The 20,912-nt window shown below is 54.5% G+C and overlaps 1 protein-coding gene across 1 annotated transcript in view; it reads right to left on the reverse strand.

The window, feature by feature from the left end:
• Positions 1-2,425: 2,425 nt before the first annotated feature.
• Positions 2,426-20,912, reverse strand: part of IGDCC3 (immunoglobulin superfamily, DCC subclass, member 3) — a 28,256-nt gene continuing 9,769 nt past the window's right edge. Inside the window, exons 2-14 of the mRNA XM_011968165.1 lie at positions 9,910-10,054; positions 9,388-9,518; positions 8,856-8,993; positions 7,383-7,541; positions 6,057-6,222; positions 5,527-5,774; positions 5,166-5,330; positions 4,670-4,861; positions 4,413-4,517; positions 3,846-3,984; positions 3,701-3,717; positions 3,510-3,583; positions 2,426-3,264 (exon numbers count right to left, since the gene is read on the reverse strand). Coding sequence (XP_011823555.1) covers positions 3,043-3,264; positions 3,510-3,583; positions 3,701-3,717; positions 3,846-3,984; positions 4,413-4,517; positions 4,670-4,861; positions 5,166-5,330; positions 5,527-5,774; positions 6,057-6,222; positions 7,383-7,541; positions 8,856-8,993; positions 9,388-9,518; positions 9,910-10,054 — 1,901 coding nt within the window. The 3' untranslated portion in view covers positions 2,426-3,042. The remainder of the gene's footprint in view (positions 3,265-3,509; positions 3,584-3,700; positions 3,718-3,845; positions 3,985-4,412; positions 4,518-4,669; positions 4,862-5,165; positions 5,331-5,526; positions 5,775-6,056; positions 6,223-7,382; positions 7,542-8,855; positions 8,994-9,387; positions 9,519-9,909; positions 10,055-20,912) is intronic.

The following is a 20,912-nucleotide window of genomic DNA, read 5'->3' on the forward strand; positions in this document are numbered from 1 at the left end:
AAAAAAAAAAAAAAAAGTCCAACATGTAATAAGACAGAAAAAAATATGGGAAAAAATATCGAGCTGGTCTGGGTGAGGGTGGGCAGAGAGAGTGAGGCCCTCCAGAGAGCTCCCCCTCATCCCAGCCATAGCCAGGGAACCCAATTTACCAACTGCTCTCCTGGTATGTTCCTCTCGAAAGGTGCCCCTGGGTTTAGAACCTGGCTCTCCAGGTCTGCCGAGCCTCCTGGGTGTGAACCCAGGCTTTGAAATTCAGCAGCAGCTGCATTATACCGCTGCCTCTTACTGAGTTGAGGCCAGCTGAGACCTCCAGATCTTTGTCAGCATAACTGCCATTAAGCCCAGCCTCTCTCGCACCTGTCTAAGCCGTAGCAGCCCCAGTCACCTGGCTTCAGGAGCCTGGACTGAGAGACAATGGCAGAACAGAGAGGCCTGGTTGGAGTCCTGGCTGAGTGCCCTGGAGAGAATCACTCAGTCACAGCCTGTTTCCTTTTCTTCAGAACTGGGAGGAAACCAGTCCTTCCTCATAGACAGTGCATGAAAAGCACACAGCCCGGCCTGGCCAGCACCTGGAGAGCGCTCAACCTTGGTGGGCTGAGCAGGCAGTCTCCTCGCTGCTGGCCAAGGAGGCGTGGAGCGGTGGTCAGAATGCAGAGCCTGGAACCTGGCGGCCTGGCCTGGATACAAACTCGGATCCTCTGTGAGGATCAGACTGACCAACTGGCTGGGTGGGATTTTGGACATTTCCTTCACCTCTCTTTTCTTGGTTTCATCAACTATAAAATGGAGATGACCGGTCAGGCACAGTGGCTCATGCCTGTAATCGCAGCACTTTGGGAGGCTGAGATGGGTGGATTGCTTGAGGTCGGGAGTTCGAGACCAGCCTGGCCAACATAGCGAAACCTCGTCTCTACCAAAAATAAAAAAATTAGCTGGGTGTGGTGGCGCATTCCTGTAATCCCAGCTACTCAGGAGGCTGAGGCAGGAGAATTACTTGAACCCGGGAGGCAGAGGTCATGGTGAGCTGAGATTGTGCCACTGCACTCCAGCCTCGGCGATAGAGTAAAAAACTCTGTCTCAAAAAAATACATTAAGTAAATAAAATGGAGATGACGGTCACTAGCATGTCTTCCTCACAGGGAGGGGTGAGGGCTCGGGAACTGCGCCTCGTGTGGCAGAGGTCTGTGGTGTGTGGGGTCTGCTGCTACTATCCCAGGTTCTGGGCCTATGAGGGCTCTGGTCCACCCAGCACTCCAGCCCCTCCCCCAGGGCCTGACACAGCCACCAAAAAACTCCAGGTTCACTTTGGCAACAGGACTTTTATTCAGTCAAAATGAGCAGAGTGTGACAAAACCCAAGTCAGGCCAGGTGACCCCCAGCCCCACCCTTCCCAAGGGAAAGAGGGAGGTTCCCGAGAGAAGCTGCTTTGGGAACAGAGGGGGCACTGCCTTGGAGTTTTGTGGAGCCCTGGGCATCCACACATCATTTGGGAGAAGGGAAGGGACTACCCTTCCCCAAGTCCACACAGACACAGCTCTAGTTTTCTAGGAAAACACCACAAATTCTATCTTCTTCAGCTAATTAACTAAAGTTCAGGGTGGGGGTGTCCCTAGAGGGTTGGGGGTCAGGGACTTTTATGGTCTAATCTCATTCTGAAGGAATACACTTTTTTTTTTTTTTTCTTTAAAAAAAAGTTTTTCTTCTGCTATTTAAAAAAATGTTTCTGAGTGTAACCAAAAATAGGTATTTGTTTCCTTGGTTTTCTTTTCTTCTTCTTTAACTAAGTAGTTCAAAGAACAATACAACAGAAAAGAGAAACAAAAAGTCACAAGAACACAACCCTTAACACACCTTGTATAAAAATAGCTTCCGGCCGTGGCTGCTGACAGTGGGTGCTCCCCTGTCGAGGGGTGGATCAGGCTGGCTGGGTGCCTGAGGCTGGGGCATCTCTGTGGGGGACACCCACACCCCCTCACCCTCACACACACCCATCCCACACATGGTACATTCCAGGGGCCAGGCCTGCAGGACAGGAGGCAGGCGGCCAGGTGATGCCACCCTCCCAAGCCCAGGTTCCTCATGAGCATCCCCATCAAGGATGGGCTGGCTCAAATGGGAGTGGACAGACAAGACGGGGACAGGCGGCGTGCTGGGAGGTGGCTCGTTTGGACAATTTATACTTCAAGGAACAAATTTCCTCTCATTTTTGGCTTCTTTCACATTTTCTCTCTGCCCAAACCATTTCTATTTCCATAGGCCACGAGAGTTCCCCTTGGTGGCCTAACCTCTGGCCTCCCCTCTGCGGGAGAGGCAGGTGGGCTGTGGGCAGGAGGGGCGGGGAGGCAGGTCCAGTGACAACACAGCCCACAGAGCCAGCGAGCCTTGAGGTAGACATTTTCTTTCACACCTGGAAATGGGGAAGTGCTTTTTTTTTTTTTTTTTTTTTACTCTGGACAACAGTGTGGGAAGGGAGAGGGGGTCCCCATCAAGGGGGCTTGAGGTAGGAGTGCATTCGGGCTCTGTGGGGAAAGAGGGCTGAGGCCACCGCCCCACTGCCCCCAGGACATTCATTCCGGCTGAGGTAGGTGCTGAGAGCCAAAACAGCAAAAATCCATCCTGAGAAAACAAGGTCGGTGGAGGGTGACAGTGTCAGGGCCCAGCTACAGCAGGGTCATCTTTTGGAGTCGAATTCACCTTCCTCTATCTCTCTCCCTTTTGTTTTTTTTTTTGATTTTAAGTTTTGCTTTTTAAAGGAAGATGTTAGTTCAGTTCCAAGTCATGTGGGTGCCAGGCAGAGGCGAGGGGGCGTCAGCCCAGGGAGGGAACGGGCTCCTGCAGGAACTGCTCCAGCTCCTGATGGGTGTTGCGAGGGGGGGTCCCTGCCAAGGCTGCCTTGGGTTTTCACAACCCAAGAGGCAGTCAGGACAGAAATGCTGGGGAGCCCCCAGGACCATCCAAATCCCACACGACAGTAGAAATCTTGCTTTTGACCTGAGAATGGGCCCCCTCTCCGGCCACCCTCTGGAGCCTGCCAGACACTGGCTACTGTTCAGAGTGAGCTGGCTGGGTAACCCAGGCCTCTGTAGGCCTGGCAGTCTGGCCTTCACTGAGGAGGCCGGGGCCTCTATCTGGGGGTGGTGGGGCAGCCGCCAGGCCTGCGCAGGGGGCCGTGGCCTCCGCTGTCTTCCCCTCCATCAGGCCGCACCCCTGAAGTGGCAGCGTGGAGAGCTGGGTCTCCTCACACGGGGCAGGGGCTGCAGGATCCTGCTGGGGAAAGAGCCCGTCACACAGGTGTGAGCTTGAGGGCCAGGGCGCCAGGCTCCAGCTCAACCCCACTTGGGGCTTAGGGTCTCCAGGTCTCCCTGCCTGACTCAGGGGCACAGAGAGAAGACCTGCAGCTTGACTAAGGCCAATGATTGAGGCCTGTGGCCAAGGTGAAGGGGTGCAGGATCTGAGGGTGACAGTGTCAGAGCCTGAGGCGGGGGCTTGTTCAAGACATGGACACTCACTGTGGGTCTGGGGTCTGGCTGCCCTGCTGCCCCGGCCGGGGGGAACAGCTGCTCCAGCTCCTTCATATCCACATGTTTCTCATCTCGGCCCAGCTGGCCCCGCTCTCCCCGTCTCGCCCCATTTAGGGCCAGAATGCCAGGGTCCCTTTGGTTCCGGGGACCCTGAGGAGGGGACAGCTGGTTTTCCACATCCTTACACAAGAGGACCCTAGGGGTGAGCCAAGAGTTGAGGGGAGGGAGAGAGACGAGAGCCAGAGGCAGTGAGCCCACACTCACCTTCTCTAGGCCTAGTCCGCCACACAGCAGCCCAGCCCCTCTCCCTGGCCCAGGACCCACCTGCCCCTTTGGCCGAACAGGAGGAAGAGGACACAGAAGATGATGCAGGTGACCCCGATGTGGATGCCGATGACGATGCCTGTGGTGGACGTCTGGTTGGCGGCCTTCTCCTTCCGGCAGTCACATGGTGGGCTCAAGGCTGGGGACAGGGATGGGTTGGAGGCTTTGGCTCTCCAGGTCTGAAGCACTCCTAAACACCCAGCCTCTGGGGGCTCCTCTTCCTTCAGCTGCTCCCACCCCCAAGTGGGAGTGGGAATACCCTTTGACTTTGCCTACAGGACTCCAGCCCAATCTTTTTGGTTCTTTTTACCAGATACTAGGAATAGCATGGACCATTTCATCCTTGCCACAGCTTTGTGAAGTAGGTACTATTATCTCTGTATTATAGAGAAAACTGGGATCAGAGAGGTTAAATAACTTGACCAAGGTCACACAGCCAGCATGTGCATGGCCAAGCTTCAAACTGCAGTCTAAGCCTATGCTCTCAAGCGTGGCATATGCTATCTCACCCCATTACTTTCCCTGCTTCCCACCCACTCAGCCCTGCACACCATCCCCAGCCCTCACCTGTCCTCTCAGATGCTCCCCTCAAAGACACAAAGCGGACTGTGGCGTTGCCGTCTCCATGCTGGTTGTAGGCGAGCAGCTTCACCTCGTACACTGCAGTGGGGTCTGGGGGAAGGCAGGGCGGCTGAGTGACTGCTCCTGCCCCACCACGTGCTCTGTCCTAGCCGGGAAAGGGAGGTGACCCCTGTACACCACCTCCTGGCCCTCAGCGCCGCACCCTGCCCAGCCCACTAGGCCCCGGGTTGTGTCTGCCTCACCGAGCTGGCTGAGGTTGTAGGAGGAGACAGTTCCAGGCAGCAGGATGGGGCCGGTGAAGGAGGTCTTGCTTGCTGGGCGGTAAAACAGCTTGAAGCCGCCCTCGTGCTGGGCCAGCCGGGGCCAAGGCTCCCACAGCAGCTGCAGGGAGGAGCTGCCCAGGACCCGCACTGACAGCGGGGGTGGGGCAGGGGCTGCACGTACAGAAAGAGGCCATGATGTGAGGACCCAGCAGAAGCTCTACCTTTCTACTTTCCACCTGTGACCCCGACCCCCAAAAGCCTGACAGCCCTCTGGCCTCTGACCCAGGGCATGTGCTTACGAAAGCAGCACCTTCCTATGAATTAGAAAAAGAAGCCCTTTCCTCCAAGTAGACTCAGCCCTGACAGGCTCAGGGCCGGGCACCCAGCACAGTGCACAACCTGAACAAGTGTGCATGGTGGTTCTGCTCTGATACCCTGAGTGCCTGTGGGTTTGTGCTCCACACCCAGGCCTCACCTTCACCCAGGGTGCTGGCTAGGGTGGGCACAGAGGCTGAGCTGGCCCCCCTTGGTGTGTAGGCCTTGATGTAGAAACTGTAGGCCGTGGAGGGCTCCAGGTCGCTGACCAGGTGCTGAAAGGTGCTCTTGCTGACTGCTTCCTGATACTCCAGCTCCGGTGGGTCTGGAGAGGCACAGGGTGGGCAGGGGAGTGTGAAGGACTGGGGGCGTCCTGCCAGCATTGGTGAAATGAGGGCAGCCAGGGTGCCCCGGGGGGACAGCGGGGAGAAGGAAAGGAAGGCATCGGGTCAGGACGTGCAGGATTGGAAGGGATGAGAAATAGTGAATTAGAGGAAGGGGGAGCAGAGCTGGCCGCGCACCAGCAGCCTTCCTGATGTGCAGGACGTAGCCGATGATCTCCTTGGTGTTGGCCAGCGGTTCACTCCAGGACACACGCACCTCAGTGGAAGACACAGAGACCGCCCGCACATTGCGGGGAGGCCCAGGGAGCCCCTCAGCCCACAGTACGGTCAGCCTGGCACTGGCCTGTGATGAGCCTGCACTATTCTCAGCCACACACTGGTAGATGGCCTCGTCTTCAGGACCGATTCCAGAAATGGTCAGTGTGCTGCAGGGGAGAGAGAGAGCCTCAGGTTCCCTCCTTCTCCCTGGCGGTTGACCAAATCTCCCCATTTGAGAGATGAAGAAACTGAGTCTTTCCAGGAGACTAATGACTTGTGTGAAGTCTCCCAGCAAGTTGGTGGTGGAACTGGGACTCCAACCCAATCTCCAGACTCCCAATTCTGTGCTCTCCCTGGCAGGAGGTGCACAGTCTACTCAGGCCACTCACTCCAGGACCCCCTTTCCTTGCTCTCCCAGGTCCTCACCCCAGCACACACCACATACGTACCTGTTGTTGTTCCTGAGCCTGACGTGGCCTCCCGGCCCCAGCACCTGTCCGTTCTTCAGCCATGTGACGTGAGGCGGCGGCTCACCCTGGGCTTGGCAGGTGAACATGGCTGTGGTCCCAGCTGGCCTGGAGATGGACTGGGGATGCTGCACAAACTCAGCTGGGGCTGCGAGTGGGGTCAGGATGGTGGGGCAGGTACGGACAGAGACAGCTGTGAGTGACGGCATGAGGAAGGGAACAGGGGATGGGACCAGAGATACACAGGGCGAGAGGTGGGCTCCAAACACACATCTGCCCCCTGAAGACTCCTCCAGGTGGGGCCCAGCCTCTACTCCTGCCCAGCTCAGGAGATGGCCCACCTCCCTCTTCCCTCCGCTCCAGGCAGACCCAAGAGGACTCCTTTATAATGACTATTTAAAAGACTGACATTTGTATCCGAAAGCAATCAAGCTGAGCTCCCTGTTCAGGAAATTGTTAAATAAATAAATGTGCTAATAGGTTTGGCTGCACCTCCAGAAAGCAGTAATGACGGGGAGATGTATGAGCCTCAGTACCGGGGGCCCCCTCGCCCCCACATTCAATTCCGCTCTCCTCCAATCCCAGGCCTCAAGCCTCTATTAAAACCGGGAAATGAAATGCTCCATCACTTTCATTTGGACAGATTAACGGCACATGGAATGCTAAACAAACGGGCATTTAAGTTCCTAATTCTCCCACTTCCCACCCTTTCCCCCGCCTCATCTCCGGCAGGGAACAACCACAGGAAAAGCCTGAAAATGTTCATCCAAGCCCAGTGCATGGGGACAGTTAAGCCCTATGGCCAGAGGCCAACTAAAGGACCTGGTAGTGGCAGGGCCCCGCCCTGCAGGAGGGGAGGCAGCTTTGAGTGCACAGTGAGGCTGCTGGCGACAGCGTGAAAATGACAAGCAGGCCAGGAGCGCACAGGCAGGCAGGTGTGAGCATGGACGTGCCACACGTGTGAATGAAAACAGCACGTGGGGAGACACGTGTGAGCGACACAGGTGGGGACACCAGCTGAGATGAGAAAGTGGAAATGACTCCCCGGGTATCGGGGCGCTGACGGCCCCCGGAGGGCACACAGGGGCTGCTGCATGACCAAGATGGTCCACCCATTCCCAACGCAAGCATTCGACTGGAGAACACACCACCTTTGTCCTGGCCTGGGGGCTGGTGAGGGGTGAGGGGCAGGGCGAGGGCGAGTCCAGGAGACTGGGGTGAGACAGGGCCCTGGGGTTGGGCATAGGCCGGGAGGAAGGGACTATGCGGAGATCCCTGCCCTCCTCCCCAGGGTTGGCTGATCCATACCTTGCACCACCAGCCGGCCCTGTGCTGTTCTCCTCACCCGGGTGCCAGGTCTGTTGGCCGCACAGACGTAGACGCCGGAGTGCTGGACCGTCACGTCTGAGATGATGAGGTTTCCCGTGCCCAGCACCTGGATGCCCTCCACCCCAATAGGGCGACCATCTGGGGAGGAAGGGGAGGGGGGATGGCTGAGGGTCAGATATAGATGTGTAAGAAGGAAAGTAAAGGAAACTTCCAGAGGGCTCACCCTTCCTCCCGTCTTCCAAGGAGCCTCAGTCTTTGACTCTGCCCCTTCCCTCCCAGGCACCTTAACTGGAAAAGGCAGCAGAGTGCAGCACAGAACCCTCGCGCCTAGCAGCGGACACCCTGTCCTGAACCTAGCATCACCACTGACTCACGGGCCACCTGCAAGGCCCTTCCCTTCTGTTTCACAATCTGTAAAGTAAGGAGTCTGGATTAGATTGACGTTTCCCAGCCTGGTTTTTCTCTCTGGATCCACGGTCACATATCCATTCTATGCCTGGATGGTAAGTCACATCACGGTACCCCTGTGACCTGGTACAGGGGGGACCCAGTTACCTTTGTTTCCCAAACTTGTTAGACCAGCAGGCCATTCCTTCTCGCTTGACAGATCATGCTTTGGGAAATGTTGGACCAGATGGTCCCTGGAGTGCCTAGAGGTTCCTCCTAATGGTGAGGCCACTCTTCCCAGTCTCTCCCAGGGACCCGAGCCCTTCCCCCACCCCTACCAGGATCAGATTAGCACAGTCAGAATACAAGGAGACAGCTCCCCATTCAGGCCCTGAAGTGGTGAAATCTACTCCATTATCCTGCCTGCTGCCCCCTCCCTCCCCATCACTCAGCTGCTACAATGTGGCACAGTCTCCCTGTGAATGCGGCCCCACCCCACCCCCTCCAGAGTTTCCTTCCCGAGTGACCTTTCCGCTCAGACAATGTGGGCCCATCTGCACCCTTTCATTTCTCTCCTTCAGCTGCCTGGGGATTTAGGCTGGGGGACTTAGGGGGCCAGGCTAGAGATTGGGGGGCCCAGAGTGAGGATCTAACAACTGGCTGGGATTTTGAGGGGCTTGGGACTGTACAGCTGAGGAACACGGCCAGGGTATAGAGGACAGGAATGAGCAGGAGGGGACAGATTCTGGGGTGCTGAGGGCTGCTGAAGGGTGCTGGGGTCCCCAAGGCCAGGGTGAGGGGAGGATTGCCAGGATTGGACAAGGTAACCCAGGGAGCTAAGCCATCCCTGCAGGGTGAGGGAGAATGGGGTGGACAAGGGGGCCTCCCTGGTCCTTCCAAGAGAGGGAAACTTACCCTCTTCCCAGATCACAGGGATAGAATGGACCCCCAGAGAGAACAAACAGGATTCCAAATTCCCCGGGAGCTGGGTGAGGAGTTTGAGACCGGCCCTCCCAGGGGGTGGGACAGGCCGGGAGGGGCAGGGGCTGTGGGGATGAGGCTCACCCAGGCGGCTCCAGGACACAATGGGGCGCGGGTTGCCCGTGGCGACACACTCAAGCACCGCGGTCTGGTGCACCGTCAGGGTGAGGTTCTCAGGCCCCACGAGGATGGCCGGCTCCTTGTAGGCCCCAGAGCCCGAGCCTGGGAGGAAGATGCCACATTTCCTCACTTCAGCTGGGTACTTTCCTGCTTCTTCACCCCACCCACAGCCCAGGACACAGCGGGTGCGAAACAAACACCAGCCCAGAAACCAGGTCCTGTGGGTAGAGAGATACCAGGGGACCAGGACATTCTGGACATCCGTCCCTCTCCTGCTGGCCCTGCAGGACTGCCAGCAATGGGGGAGTCCTGGATATCAGCATAGGATGGGATTCCCAGGGGGAAATGAGCCAGAGATCCAGCCTCAGATTCCTGTGCACCCTCACGCCAGGCAGCACAGAGCCTGGCGCTCTGCACACATGTGGCTGAGAAGGCTGCAGAGGCCAGTTGAAGCGGGTTGATCTAAGGTTGGGGGAAAGGGCCGAAGGACCCTCACCTGACACGGTGAGCCTGGCCCCGTGGCTGATCCGGATACTGGCGATGTTTGAGGCCACGCAGTGGAAAATGCCACTGTCCTCAGCTCGAAGTCCTGTGATCTGCAGGACCCCCTTGGGCAGCAGTGTGTACCTGTTGAGGGGAGGGACACAGTTGGCCACCAGCACAGCCATTGATATAATCAGCCACAAAGACTCTGGGCATCCAAGACACAGCCCAGGCCCCAAGCACTGCACCGTCCCAACATCATCAGACTCACACTGGGACTTTCGAAGGTGGATATACCCTCAATTCCAGCCTTGACAACGATCACACACAATCCTCAGACACATCCATGAGCCTAGAATCTGGGCCCAGCAAATCATGTGGATACGCAGTCTAAACTGCGGTTGCAGAAACACCACTGTCTCAGGCACCTGTGGGCATCAACTGCAGCTCCCAGAGCCGCGGGCAGTCCTTCTCTAAGGCCAGAGTCACTGGCCAACTCTTTGTCCTCCCTCTGTCTTTCCCACACGTGACTCACCTCTCATTGTCCGTGTCAATTGGGACTCTGTTCTTCTCCCACGTGATCAGAGGTTCGGGAAGCCCATGGATTTGGCACTGGAAGCGGGCCACACCACCCTCCTCGCCCACGGTGGCCTGGGGATGCACATGGAAGTCCGACATGGCTGGGGGAAGAGAAGTGTATGAGTGCGGTGCGCTGCTGAGGGCAGAGGGGAGGGGAGAATGGGGCTGCAGTGGAGTCACAGGCACGGAGACCTGGAGCCCACTCCATCGAGGGGCAGGAGTTTTCCTGCAAGAGCGATAGCTTGGGGGGCCCATCAGCACTTACTCCAGCCTCCAATAGCTAGGAAACATCTCCCCTAACAGGTGGTATAGGCTGGGCTGGGATACTTTGTAAAAAGTCTGAGCAAACTTCTGGGTAACAAACCTCTAATAAGGAAATCCTGGGCTGTTCGGACTTCCCTTGGAGACCTTGGTCCCCCAAAACTGACCCATGAAGGCCAATCAAAGCCCTGCTCCTAAGCCCCACACCCCACTTTTTCAGCATTCAGATTCATTTTCATAAACTCTCCCTAAGGCAGGCAAGGGCTCAGATCCTCAGTGCTTCACATTTTATAGAATTGGAAGCTGAGGCTCAGACAAGGGAAGCAACTGGTCCAATGTTGCCCAGCAAGGACACTGGTCATCAGGCCCTGGTTACCAGGCCCGGGAGCTTTTTTTTGGTCCCTCCTCCTCCTCCTACTCCTCCCACCCCCCAGTTCATCTGCAGTCTCTTGATGCACCCCAAGAGGGTGTTGCATCCATCCAAGGTGACAAGCCTCTCAGAAGACTGTCAGACCTACCAATCTACATTTCAATGTGTCATAAATATTCAGGGACCCCTCCCCACCTTTTGGGGATCTGAACTAACCGCTTGAACTCTGGTCTGCAGAGATCATCAGTGCAGAGGGGCTGCGGTGCACCCTCCCCTCCCAGTGACAGGCTGGTTAAGTGTTCCTGCCCACCCCCGTTTCCACCCATGCCCAGACCCCACCCTGTAATGCCTGGGGAAGGAGCCCCTCCCACTCGGGTTCCCAGCTTCAGCACCAGGGCTGCGATTTCATTAAAATCCACTTTGCTTCAAGTGCGGGAAGGCGGTACACCATCTGTCCAGGCAGGCAGCCCCTCGTCTCAGGCACTCCATCAACTGGGACAGTTGCTCCCCTCCCAGAGGAAGCCCTCCCCCACAGCAGCAGGGACACTGGAGCTCATCCTGGCTCCTGCTCCTGACTCCCTGGTGGGGGAAGGCCACCCTCCCCGTGGCCCCCATGCCCCATCTCAGGCCCCCTCAATCCACCAGCCTGATCTGGCCTCCAGGGTGGCCCAAGAGGCGAGCCTTTGTACCCTTCCACCCAGAGTCTCTGGGGGCTGGCTCCTTTGTGGCGTGTTCTCCATCTCATTTGCATGTGGTTCATTAAATATAAACATGCATAAAAAATCCCCCGCCCTGCTTCCTCGTCTTTGAGGGCCTCCTGGGAGTGTGGCTGATGGGTATGTGCGCCTCTTTGTACATGTGTGCAGGGCTGTGTCTCCGTGTATGTGGTCTGAGTGTCCACGTCTGGACAGGAATCGGTCCACTGCTGCGGCGGGTGTGTACCTCTGGTTCAGTGCAGGTAATCAATCACACACATCCCCACGTAGGTGCAGCCCTTATAAACAGTACCTTGGGGCCCTGGGGGTGGGAGGTGGGGGGTAAGTGTCCCAGCTGGTGCTCCCATCAGGCTTGGTGAGAGGATCCCCAGGGAGCACTGGGAGGTCAGCCTTCCTGGTCTCAGGCCAAAGGCTGTGTTTGGCCAAGGGAGGTCAGCCCAGGGTCTTGGGGGAGGGGGCCGAGGTGCTGCTGGAGCCCCTCTACTGCCTCTAGCCCTCCACCTCCAGGAAGGCAACTGGGTGCCATGAGCCCAGGGAGTGGAGAGGGCATCCAGGCTCCCAGGTCAGCTGTCTACGTCCCCCAGGCCCTGCTCCTTCGAAGATGGGGAGCTGCCTGCCTCCTCTTCACTCCAGCTGGAGAGGCGCTCGCAGTCCCCCAGGGACCTGGGGTGGGGACTAATGGCTCTGCTGACTACAGATGCCTCCTCATTAAGGAACGAATCCTTTTGTGCTTCTAGCCCCATTCTGGGCTCCCTGGAGGCACCCAGTGCTAGAAGCTGGCCTGAGGAAATATACAAGGGCAAGGGCTGCTTCTTATCAGGGTGCTGGGGATGGAGAAAGTCTGGCTTCCACTGCCTGGCTCCCTCCTCCTCCCCCCAGCACTAAGCAGCCACAGCACAGTTGGACATGGCGCTAGAGCTGGAAGGGTCACAGGTATGGAGCCAGTCTGATATCCTTCAATGTGTACAGTGCGACTGACTCCAACGGGTCCCCTGAGGCCGCCTGGATGCAGTTAAGTCCACCTCCTGCTCACATTTCCCATCCATCAGAGCAGCACCTTGCTGTACCTTTCCATCAGCTTTACTTGGTTACAGTTCTGCTAAACATTTAATTTGAAGGGTAGCTTTAGGCTGGGCGCAGTGGCCCAAGCCTGCAATCCCAGCACTTTGGGAGGCCGAGACGGGCGGATCACGAGGTCAGGAGATCAAGACCATCCTGGCTAACACTGTCTCTACTAAAAAGTGAAACCTGTCTCTACTAAAAAGTACAAAAAACTAGCCGGGCGAGGTGGCAGGTGCCTGCAGTCCCAGCTACTCGGGAGGCTGAGGCAGTAAACCTCTCCGCCGTAAACCCGGGAGGCGGAGCTTGCAGTGAGCTGAGATCCGGCCACGGCACTCCAGCCTGGGTGACAGAGTGAGACTCTGTCTCAAAAAAAAAAAAAAAAAAGAAGGGTAGTTTTGCCTTTAAGAGTAATTGAAAACCATGAATCTGAAGCTAATCTCTTTATTTTAGGAAGGGGAAACTGAGGCCTAGGCTCTCTGCTGGGATGTCCCTTAGTTCTGCAACAAGTTTCTCACTCTCCAAAGCCAGGTAACCACAGAGTGGACTGCATGTTGGACTAGCTTCTTCTCACTGTGTGGAGGAAAAGTAATGAGCTCTAGGGAAGGCTCTTTACCCCCACCCCTGGGAGTCCAGCTGGCTGCATAGGTGTGGTCCAGGAAGGGCAGGTGCAAGAGGAGGGTGTGGTCCTCTTCATCTGAGGCTCCTCCTTCCCTGCCTTCCTTATACCCTCTCTCAGCTTTTTGGTCAGTCCTGCATATTCCTTAGGCGTCCCAAGATTTCTGTGAGACCCTGGGCAGGCAGCGTCCTCTCAGCCACAAATGAAGGGAGTGGACAAGCCACTCTTCAGGGCCCCTCCAGCCCTGCCTCCCCATTTGTCTTCATGAACAGGATCCACAATCTCTGGGCCAACAAACTCAGCTTAGCTAGAGTCTCCTAAAATCTTCCACGTACATCTGGTTCATAAGCAATAGTATTTTTTTCTGTTTTTTCCTTTTGAGACAGGATCTCACACTGTCACCCAAGCTGATGTGCAGTGGTGTGATCCTAGCTCACTGCAGCCTTGACCTCCCAGGCTCAGGTAATCCTCCCACCTCAGCCTCCTGAGGAGCTGGGACCACAGGTGCATACCACCACGCCCAGCTAATTAAAAAAATTTTTTTTTTCTTTTTGAGATGGAATCTTGCTCTGTTACCCAGGCTGGAGTGCAATGGCATGATCTTGGCTCACCGCAAACTCCGCCTCCCAGGCTCAAGCGACTCTCCTGCCTCAGCCTCCCGAGTAGCTGGTACTACAGGTGCACACCATCATGCCCAGCTAATTTTTGTATTTTTAGTAGAGACGGGCTTTCACCATGTTAGTCAGGCTGGTCTCAAACTCCTGACCTCGTGATCCGCCCGCCTTGGCCTCCCAAAGTGCTGGGATTTCAGGCATGAGCTACTGCGCCTGGCCAATTTTTGTATTTCTTATAGTGATAGGGTCTCCCTATGTTGCCTGGGCTGGCACACAATTTTTTTCCTTAGGAAGTTTGAGGAAAAGGGATGTTGGGGCCACTTCAGCCCCCTCAGGGTGGAACATGTTTGATTCACAAGTGTGTTTATGTCCTGGCTTGTGCCAGGAAGCCACAGAGCTGGGTGGACTGTCCCTCATTATGTCTCTCTAGGGAGAGGGTCCCTGGGCAAACATGAGGAAGTAGGGCTGAGGGCTGGACGTCAGGGCACCCTGAGATCTGAACGAGTCACCCTGCAGGCCACTGTGTTGCTGATGACAGTACAGACCAGCTAGTGTGTTAGCACTGAGTATTTATGTCTGGTGCTGGTGGTATTGTGTCTGTGGCTGGTACACCTGACAGTGGTGCTGTCACTTTGGCTCTTGATGCTTTACACTCCTGTGGATATCTGTTGGCCTGGTGGGGACAGTTTTGGGTCTCTCACTTCAAGCTGGGTGATGGGAGGTGGGTGATGGGCAATGGTCTTCCAGGTGTGAGGGCCAGAGAAAGCGACAGGGAGGACAAAGTCCTGCTTGGCAGTAGTGGGGAGAAAGGAAGAAGGCACCTTTGTCTACAGCGATCTGGGAAGGAATCTCCCAGCCCCGCCCTGCCCCCACCAGAGGTGCGACCAGGTTGTGGGGAGAGACAGAGGGCAGAAAGTGAGCTTAGCAATTCACAGGACTGGAAGGGAACAGAACACAGGCAGGAAACAGTTCCTGGACACCTCTATAAATCACCCAAGGGGAGGGGCCTCCTGAGAGCCAGATCTAGGGCCGCTCAGGGAGGGGAGGCGGACTCTCTTCCTGGTCCAGGACCTCTGGTGAGGTCAGGCCTGGATCTGATTAGACAGGCTCCAGGGGGAGGTGGGGGGCAGCAAAGGGTCGAGGTAGAGTGCTGGGAAGGAAGCTCAGGCCCCCCACCCTTTGGCCATAGCCAGACTCCTATCCGGTGTGTGATGGTAAAAAAATCTGGGGGCATGTTTGGATGGAGAATCCAAAACATAACCTTTGCAAAAGCGAGGGGCCCTGGGGCTCTGAGGTGCTGGCTGTCCCCACCTCATACAGCCATTCAAGAGGGGCAGTTGTGAACCACAGACTCTTCTGAAGGCCACCAAGGCCTATTCCCTCCTTGTATCCATCCCTGCCAAAGACCAGGGACACGCAGCCTTCTGGATGTCCAGCCCCTCCTCAGACAGGTGGGATGATGATCATGTTTTTGCTTACTCCAGACACATGCCTGAATCCCATACAGTTCTACCCACTGCCCCCAACTTTTCCCTTTAGAACCATAATTTTTCTTTTTTGAGACAGAGACTCACTCTATCACCCAGGCTGCAGTGCAGTGGTGTGATCTCAGCTCACTGCAACCTCTGCCTCCCGGGTTCAAGGAATTCTCCTGCCTCAGCCTCCCCAGTAGCTGGGACTACAGGCGTGTACCACCATGCCCGGCTAATTTTTGCAATTTTAGTAGAGACAGGGTTTTGCCATGTTGGCCAGACTGGTCTCGAACTCCTGACCTCAAGTGATCCACCTGCCTCAGTCTCCCAAAGTGCTGGGATTACAGGCATGAGCCACCACGCCCAGCCCACATTTTCCAATATAGTGGCCAGCTATTAAGCACTTGAAATGTGGCCAGTCCAAATTGAGATGGGCTGTAAGCATCAAATACACATTGGATTTTGAAGACCTAGTATTAAAAAAAGAGAGAGAGAAAAGACCCTAATCTTAGGGAAATGCAGATCAAAACTACAATGGGATGTGTACTATCAAAAATACAGAAAATAGCAACTGTTGATGAGGATGTGGAGAAATCAAAACCCTTGTGCACTGTTGGTTGGGATGTAAAACGGTGCCGCTGCTGTGGAACACAGTATGATAACTCCTCCAAAAATTAAAAATAGAATTAGCATGTGATCCAGCAATCCCACGTCTGGGTATATACCTCAAAGAACTGAAAGCAGGGTCTCAAAGAGATATTTGATAATGTCTATAGCAGCATTATTCACAATAGCTAAAAGGTGAAAGAAACTTGTGTCTATTGACAGATGGATAAACCAGATATGCTATATCCATAGAGTGGAATATTATTCAGCCTTAAAAAGGAGGAAATCCTGACACATGCTACAACAGGGATGAACCTTGAGGAGGACACTGCTAGGTGAGATAAGCCAGTCACAATAAGATATTGCATAATTCTACATATATGAGGTACCTAGAGCAGTCAAATTCATAGCCCATAGGGCCTTACATCATCAGAGGACTTTGAGTAAGTTTCAGTCATCAACATCCCATGTCTGTGATGTCCAGTGTGGTAGCTACAAGCCACATGTGGCCATTTATTTATTTTTTGAGACAGGGTCTTGTTCTGTCACCTGGGCTGGAGTGCAGTGGTGCAATCTCAGCTCACTGCAACCTCCGCCTCCCAGGTTCAAGCGATTCTCATGCCTCAGCCAAGTAGCTGGGGTTACAGGCACCTGCTACCATGCCTGGATAATTTTTTGTATTTTTAGTAGAGATGGGGTTTTCCCTGTTGGCCAGGCTGGTCTTGAACTCCTGGCCTCAAGTGATCCTCCCACCTGGGCCTCCCAAAGTGTTGGGATTAACAGGCATCAGCCACCATGCCCAGCCTCACATGTGGCCCTTTAAATTAGAATTACAGCCAGTCGCGGTGGCTCATGCCTGTAATCCCAGCACTTTGGGGGGCCAAGGTGGGTAGTTCACATGAGGTTGGGAGTTCAAGACTAGCCTGACCAACATGGAGAAACCCATCTCTACTGAAAATACAAAATTAGCCAGGTGTGGTGGCACATGCCTGTAATCCTAGCTACTCAGGAGGCTGAGGCAGGAGAATCGCTTGAACCCAGGAGGCAGAGGTTGCCGCAAGCCGAGATAGCGCCTGGGTAACAAGAGCGACACTCCGTCTCAAAAAAAAAAAAAAAAAAAAATTAGAATTACATACAATTAAAAATTTTAGTTCCTTCCTCTCACTAGCTCCATTTCAAGTGCTCAGCAGCCACAAGTGGTTACTGGCTACACTATGGGTCAGCACCAATAGAGAGCTTCAGTCATCACAGAGAAGTCTATCGGATAGCACGCTGGTCCAGACCTGAGGCAAGGCCGTGGACTCCCCTACCTCCCCTACTGCCTTCTCTCCTGCTCATGGTCTCTCTGACGGTCCCACCAGAAAGCACCCCACCTCTCCATCCTCATCACTGGCCAGCCTTGCCCCTGCCCGCACCCTCCCCTCTTAGACACGTGGACTCAGAGGCTGATGATGAGGCCCACACTGGATCCCACACTAAGGCTGTCACGCTGCAGGGCAAGAAAGGCCTCACACGGAAAGATTTCTGTTTCCAGTGAGGAAATACTTGCTAAAAACTTTTTTTACTTTTGTGTTTTTTTTTTTTTTTTTTTTTTTTGAGACAGGGTCTTGCTCTATCACCCGGGTTCACCTCGACCTCTTGGGCTCAGAACTGTTTGAGGTAGCGGTACAGGGAGCAGATTAATGGTAAAGGTTCTGGAATCGTACAGAACTGAGTTCAAATCTCAGCACCACCATTATGAGCTGTGGGATCTTGGGTGAGTGACAGAATCTCTGGAAATCTCTATTGTCTCACTTATAAAACAGGGATGATCACAGCTCACGTCGCTAGAGTCACTGCAATAGGGGGATTCAACGAGCTATGTTCGTAAACTGCTTAGCGCAGGCCTTGGCAGAGAGCAAATACTGGCTGGCTATCTATTCTTGAGGGAAGATGGTATAATCTTGAGTTAAAAGGGAACTGAGAGGTTGTGGAAGAGCAGGGCGGGGGGTCAGGAAGAAATGGTGGTGGCTCTCTTCTCCCTTTAAAGGGCAGCCTCTTTCCTCAGAGGGGTGAGGTTCGGGGAGTGCGTGATGGAGCTCAAGCTGTCTGGAGAAGGGAGTAAAAACTGGATTTGCAGGGCCTGAATAGTGTGGGAGCAGGATATGGGGGGGGGGGAGCAGCAGGGTATAAACCAGAGCCTCTTCTACCTTACTTCTGCCTGGGGGCTTCACAGGGGTCCCAATAGACAAGCTGTCAGTTGGAAGAGGCCACTGGGTAATTGAGGCCTTGATTTCTCTAGTAAAATGTTTATGAAGCCTATAAACCCAGCCCTTTATTGGCCAGGCTCATTCCGGGGGTTGGATGTGGCTCTCCGAGGTATAGTTAAAACACCTGCTGAACTCAGGCACCCGGTGGCTACTCTGGCCTCCACACGGACCCACCGGAGCCACCAGGAAGAGTGCTAGTAGGGTACAGCTGGGGCAAGACGGCCCCTGGAGGGCAAGGAGGCCAGCCATGTCGAATGCTCTTTAAACTCCTCAAGGCAAATGTCCCATCTCTAAAAGTCTATGAGGAGAAAGGTGGTGGAGAGAACCCTGAATCTGGGAGAGGCTGGCCACTTGCTCAGGGTCCCTGGTGGGGTAGTGGTCTTGTCAGCAGGGTTCTCTGGCCCAGGCTCACCCTTCCCAACCCTCTGTCCCATGTACCCATCATTTGGGTCCCCACTTAGCCCCTGACTTTGACTCTGCTAGGGAAGAACCCCCACACTGACTGGCTGTGATCATCTGGGGTGGGGGAAGCATGACTTACTTCCCTGGGCTTCCAAAGGAGCGTCTGAGAGTTGAATGAAGGCTCTGAACCCAAAGAGTATGTTCTGAGAGAGGGGAAGGCTGTGTGGCATCTGGGTGTTGGAGTGGGTGGGAGTGGGTATCAGAAGACGGGTGTCTGGCATTTACAAATAGCCTCAGGGGACTGTGGTGGCTTCGCTGGGGTGACTGACCCATCTGGGACTTTGCCTAGTGACCCTGCTCTGAGGAGCCTCTGGATGCCTTTGTCTGCCTTCTTGGTCTCCTCATGTCCTTTACCCCCTGCCTTGGGCCCCTGAACCCCAGCCCCTCCCTCCTCCCTCCCTTGTTACCACCAGCTCACCACTCCCCCACACCCAATTCTAACACAAAAGGCAACTTTGTCTTTCAAGTCAGCAGCCATAAATCCACATCTCTCCCCTCTCACAGCCACCTCTGACAAACAGGGGCCTGGATGAAGGAGAGGTGGGGGGCAGTGGGAGGTTGGATTCCGCTTTGGGAATGTCCCCACATCTAGCTGTTGGTCCCCTGGCTGGCGGACTGGGTGAAATGGACTACAAGGCCAAAGGCGTGGCTGCAGGGGAGGCAAAAGGGCTCTCAGCAGCCTCCAGGCTAGACTTTTACAAGCCAAGGGGAATAAAACCGCTTAAAGCCCTGCTTTTAATTACTCAGTCCCATAATTTGGAGGCTCCAGTTCTTCCTCCAGATCAAGCCATGAGCAACTCCTCCCTCAGTGGAGGGTGTGAAGTGTGCCTGGGGGTGTGTGCTGTGGGATGCAGGCAGGGGACCTGCCTTAGACAGCCCAGGGACTAGGGGGTGCACTGCCCTGCATTTCAAGGTAGCGTCTCACATTGAGGGAGGAGGGAAAGGGAGAAAAGCATCTCCTGCTCCATGTGACCACCCCACCAACCCCACGGCCAGGTTTTCAAAAGCAGTCCCAGTTTCAAGTATTTTGCCGTGTTTTCATCCTACATATCAGGCAATGAATTAGGATGTGTCCTGGTTTTTGGTTTGGGAAATATAGTCATCTGTCCTATTTACACAGCAGACCCACTGAGTCAACTGTAAGCATTCATTCAACAGATACTTACTGAATGCTAATGTCTCAGACAGGACGTTCTGGCACCCCAGGAGCAAACTCTCTCCATCCCACAAATCTGTCCTTAGGTGTGCACACCCAAGCTCCTAAGAAACATCAGAAGGATGAGGGCCAGGTGCAGTGGCTCACGCCTGTAATCCCCAGAACTTTGGGAGGCCGAGGTGGGCAGATCGCCTGAGCCCAGGAGTTTGAGATCAGCTTGGGCAACATGGTGAAATCCTGTCTCTACAAAAAATACACAAATTAGCCAGGCATGGTGGTGAGTGCCTATAGTCCCAGCTACTCAGGAGGCTGAGGCAGAAGAATCGCTTGAGTCCAATAGGTTGAGGCTGCAGTGAGCTGTGACTGCGCCACTGCCCAGGTAACAGAGTGAGACCCTGTCTCACACACACACACGCACACACACACGCACACACAAATACAAAATAAATAAGAAAAGAAAGAAAGAAAAAGAAAAGAAAAGAAAAAAGAAACATCAGAAGGATGAAAGCACCAGAGCCAGGAAGGTCACTGTGACAGTAATATGGTTCTGAAAAACAAAGACCTGCAAAGGCCATCAATGGGCAAAGGTTAGATATTACTTCCATCTGTATAACTCTGAGAGGTAGGGATTACTAGCCCTTCTAAGTTAGGTAACTTGCCCATGGTCACACAGCCAGTCAGTGATGTTAAGGCAAACATTTGGACTTACAATGGTCTGACTCAAAATCCAAGGGTCTTTGCCTTCATCACAAAGCTGTCCTCAGTGGGGAAATACATATTCAAATGACCCTTAAACATAACTGATGAGGCCTAGACTCACCCAGAAAAACACAGAGGCACACAACCTCTATGTTGCTAGACCCTTACTGCCACCCTTCCTACTCATACTCAGAGTCACCCATGACACAGCAGGCTTCACTTCAACTCCCCCAGGGTTTGGTGGTAGGTTTTACAGAGAGTAACTAATGCAAATAAGCACCATGATAAGGTGGTATTATCACCCCCACTAATGGGCACTGTGCCGCCACATGGCTCCTAATTCTATTAATACAGGCATATAAACAACCAAGATGGCTCTTCCTTGAGCACTTCCAACTCTGCCCTCCAGCAGATCTGAGCTGTGAAGCCTTGCGAGGGTGGGCCTGCAGGTCTGTGCCTGTAGTCTAGCCCGTTGGGTTGTATAAAATACAGAATTTATTTTTCTGTTTTGGGGGGCTTGGCGGGGAAGCACTGTGAAATGCTAGTGGCTTCCATGGAGTAAAAGAGTGGCCACGAGACTCAGCTCTTTTTTTTTTTTTTTTTGAGACGGAGTCTTGCTCTGTCACCCAGGCTGGAGTGCAGTGGCCGGATCTCAGCTCACTGCAAGCTCCGCCTC

The sequence above is a fragment of the Mandrillus leucophaeus genome, unplaced genomic scaffold (genome assembly GCF_000951045.1).
Source record: "Mandrillus leucophaeus isolate KB7577 unplaced genomic scaffold, Mleu.le_1.0 Scaffold12, whole genome shotgun sequence".
Lineage (NCBI taxonomy): Eukaryota > Metazoa > Chordata > Mammalia > Primates > Cercopithecidae > Mandrillus > Mandrillus leucophaeus.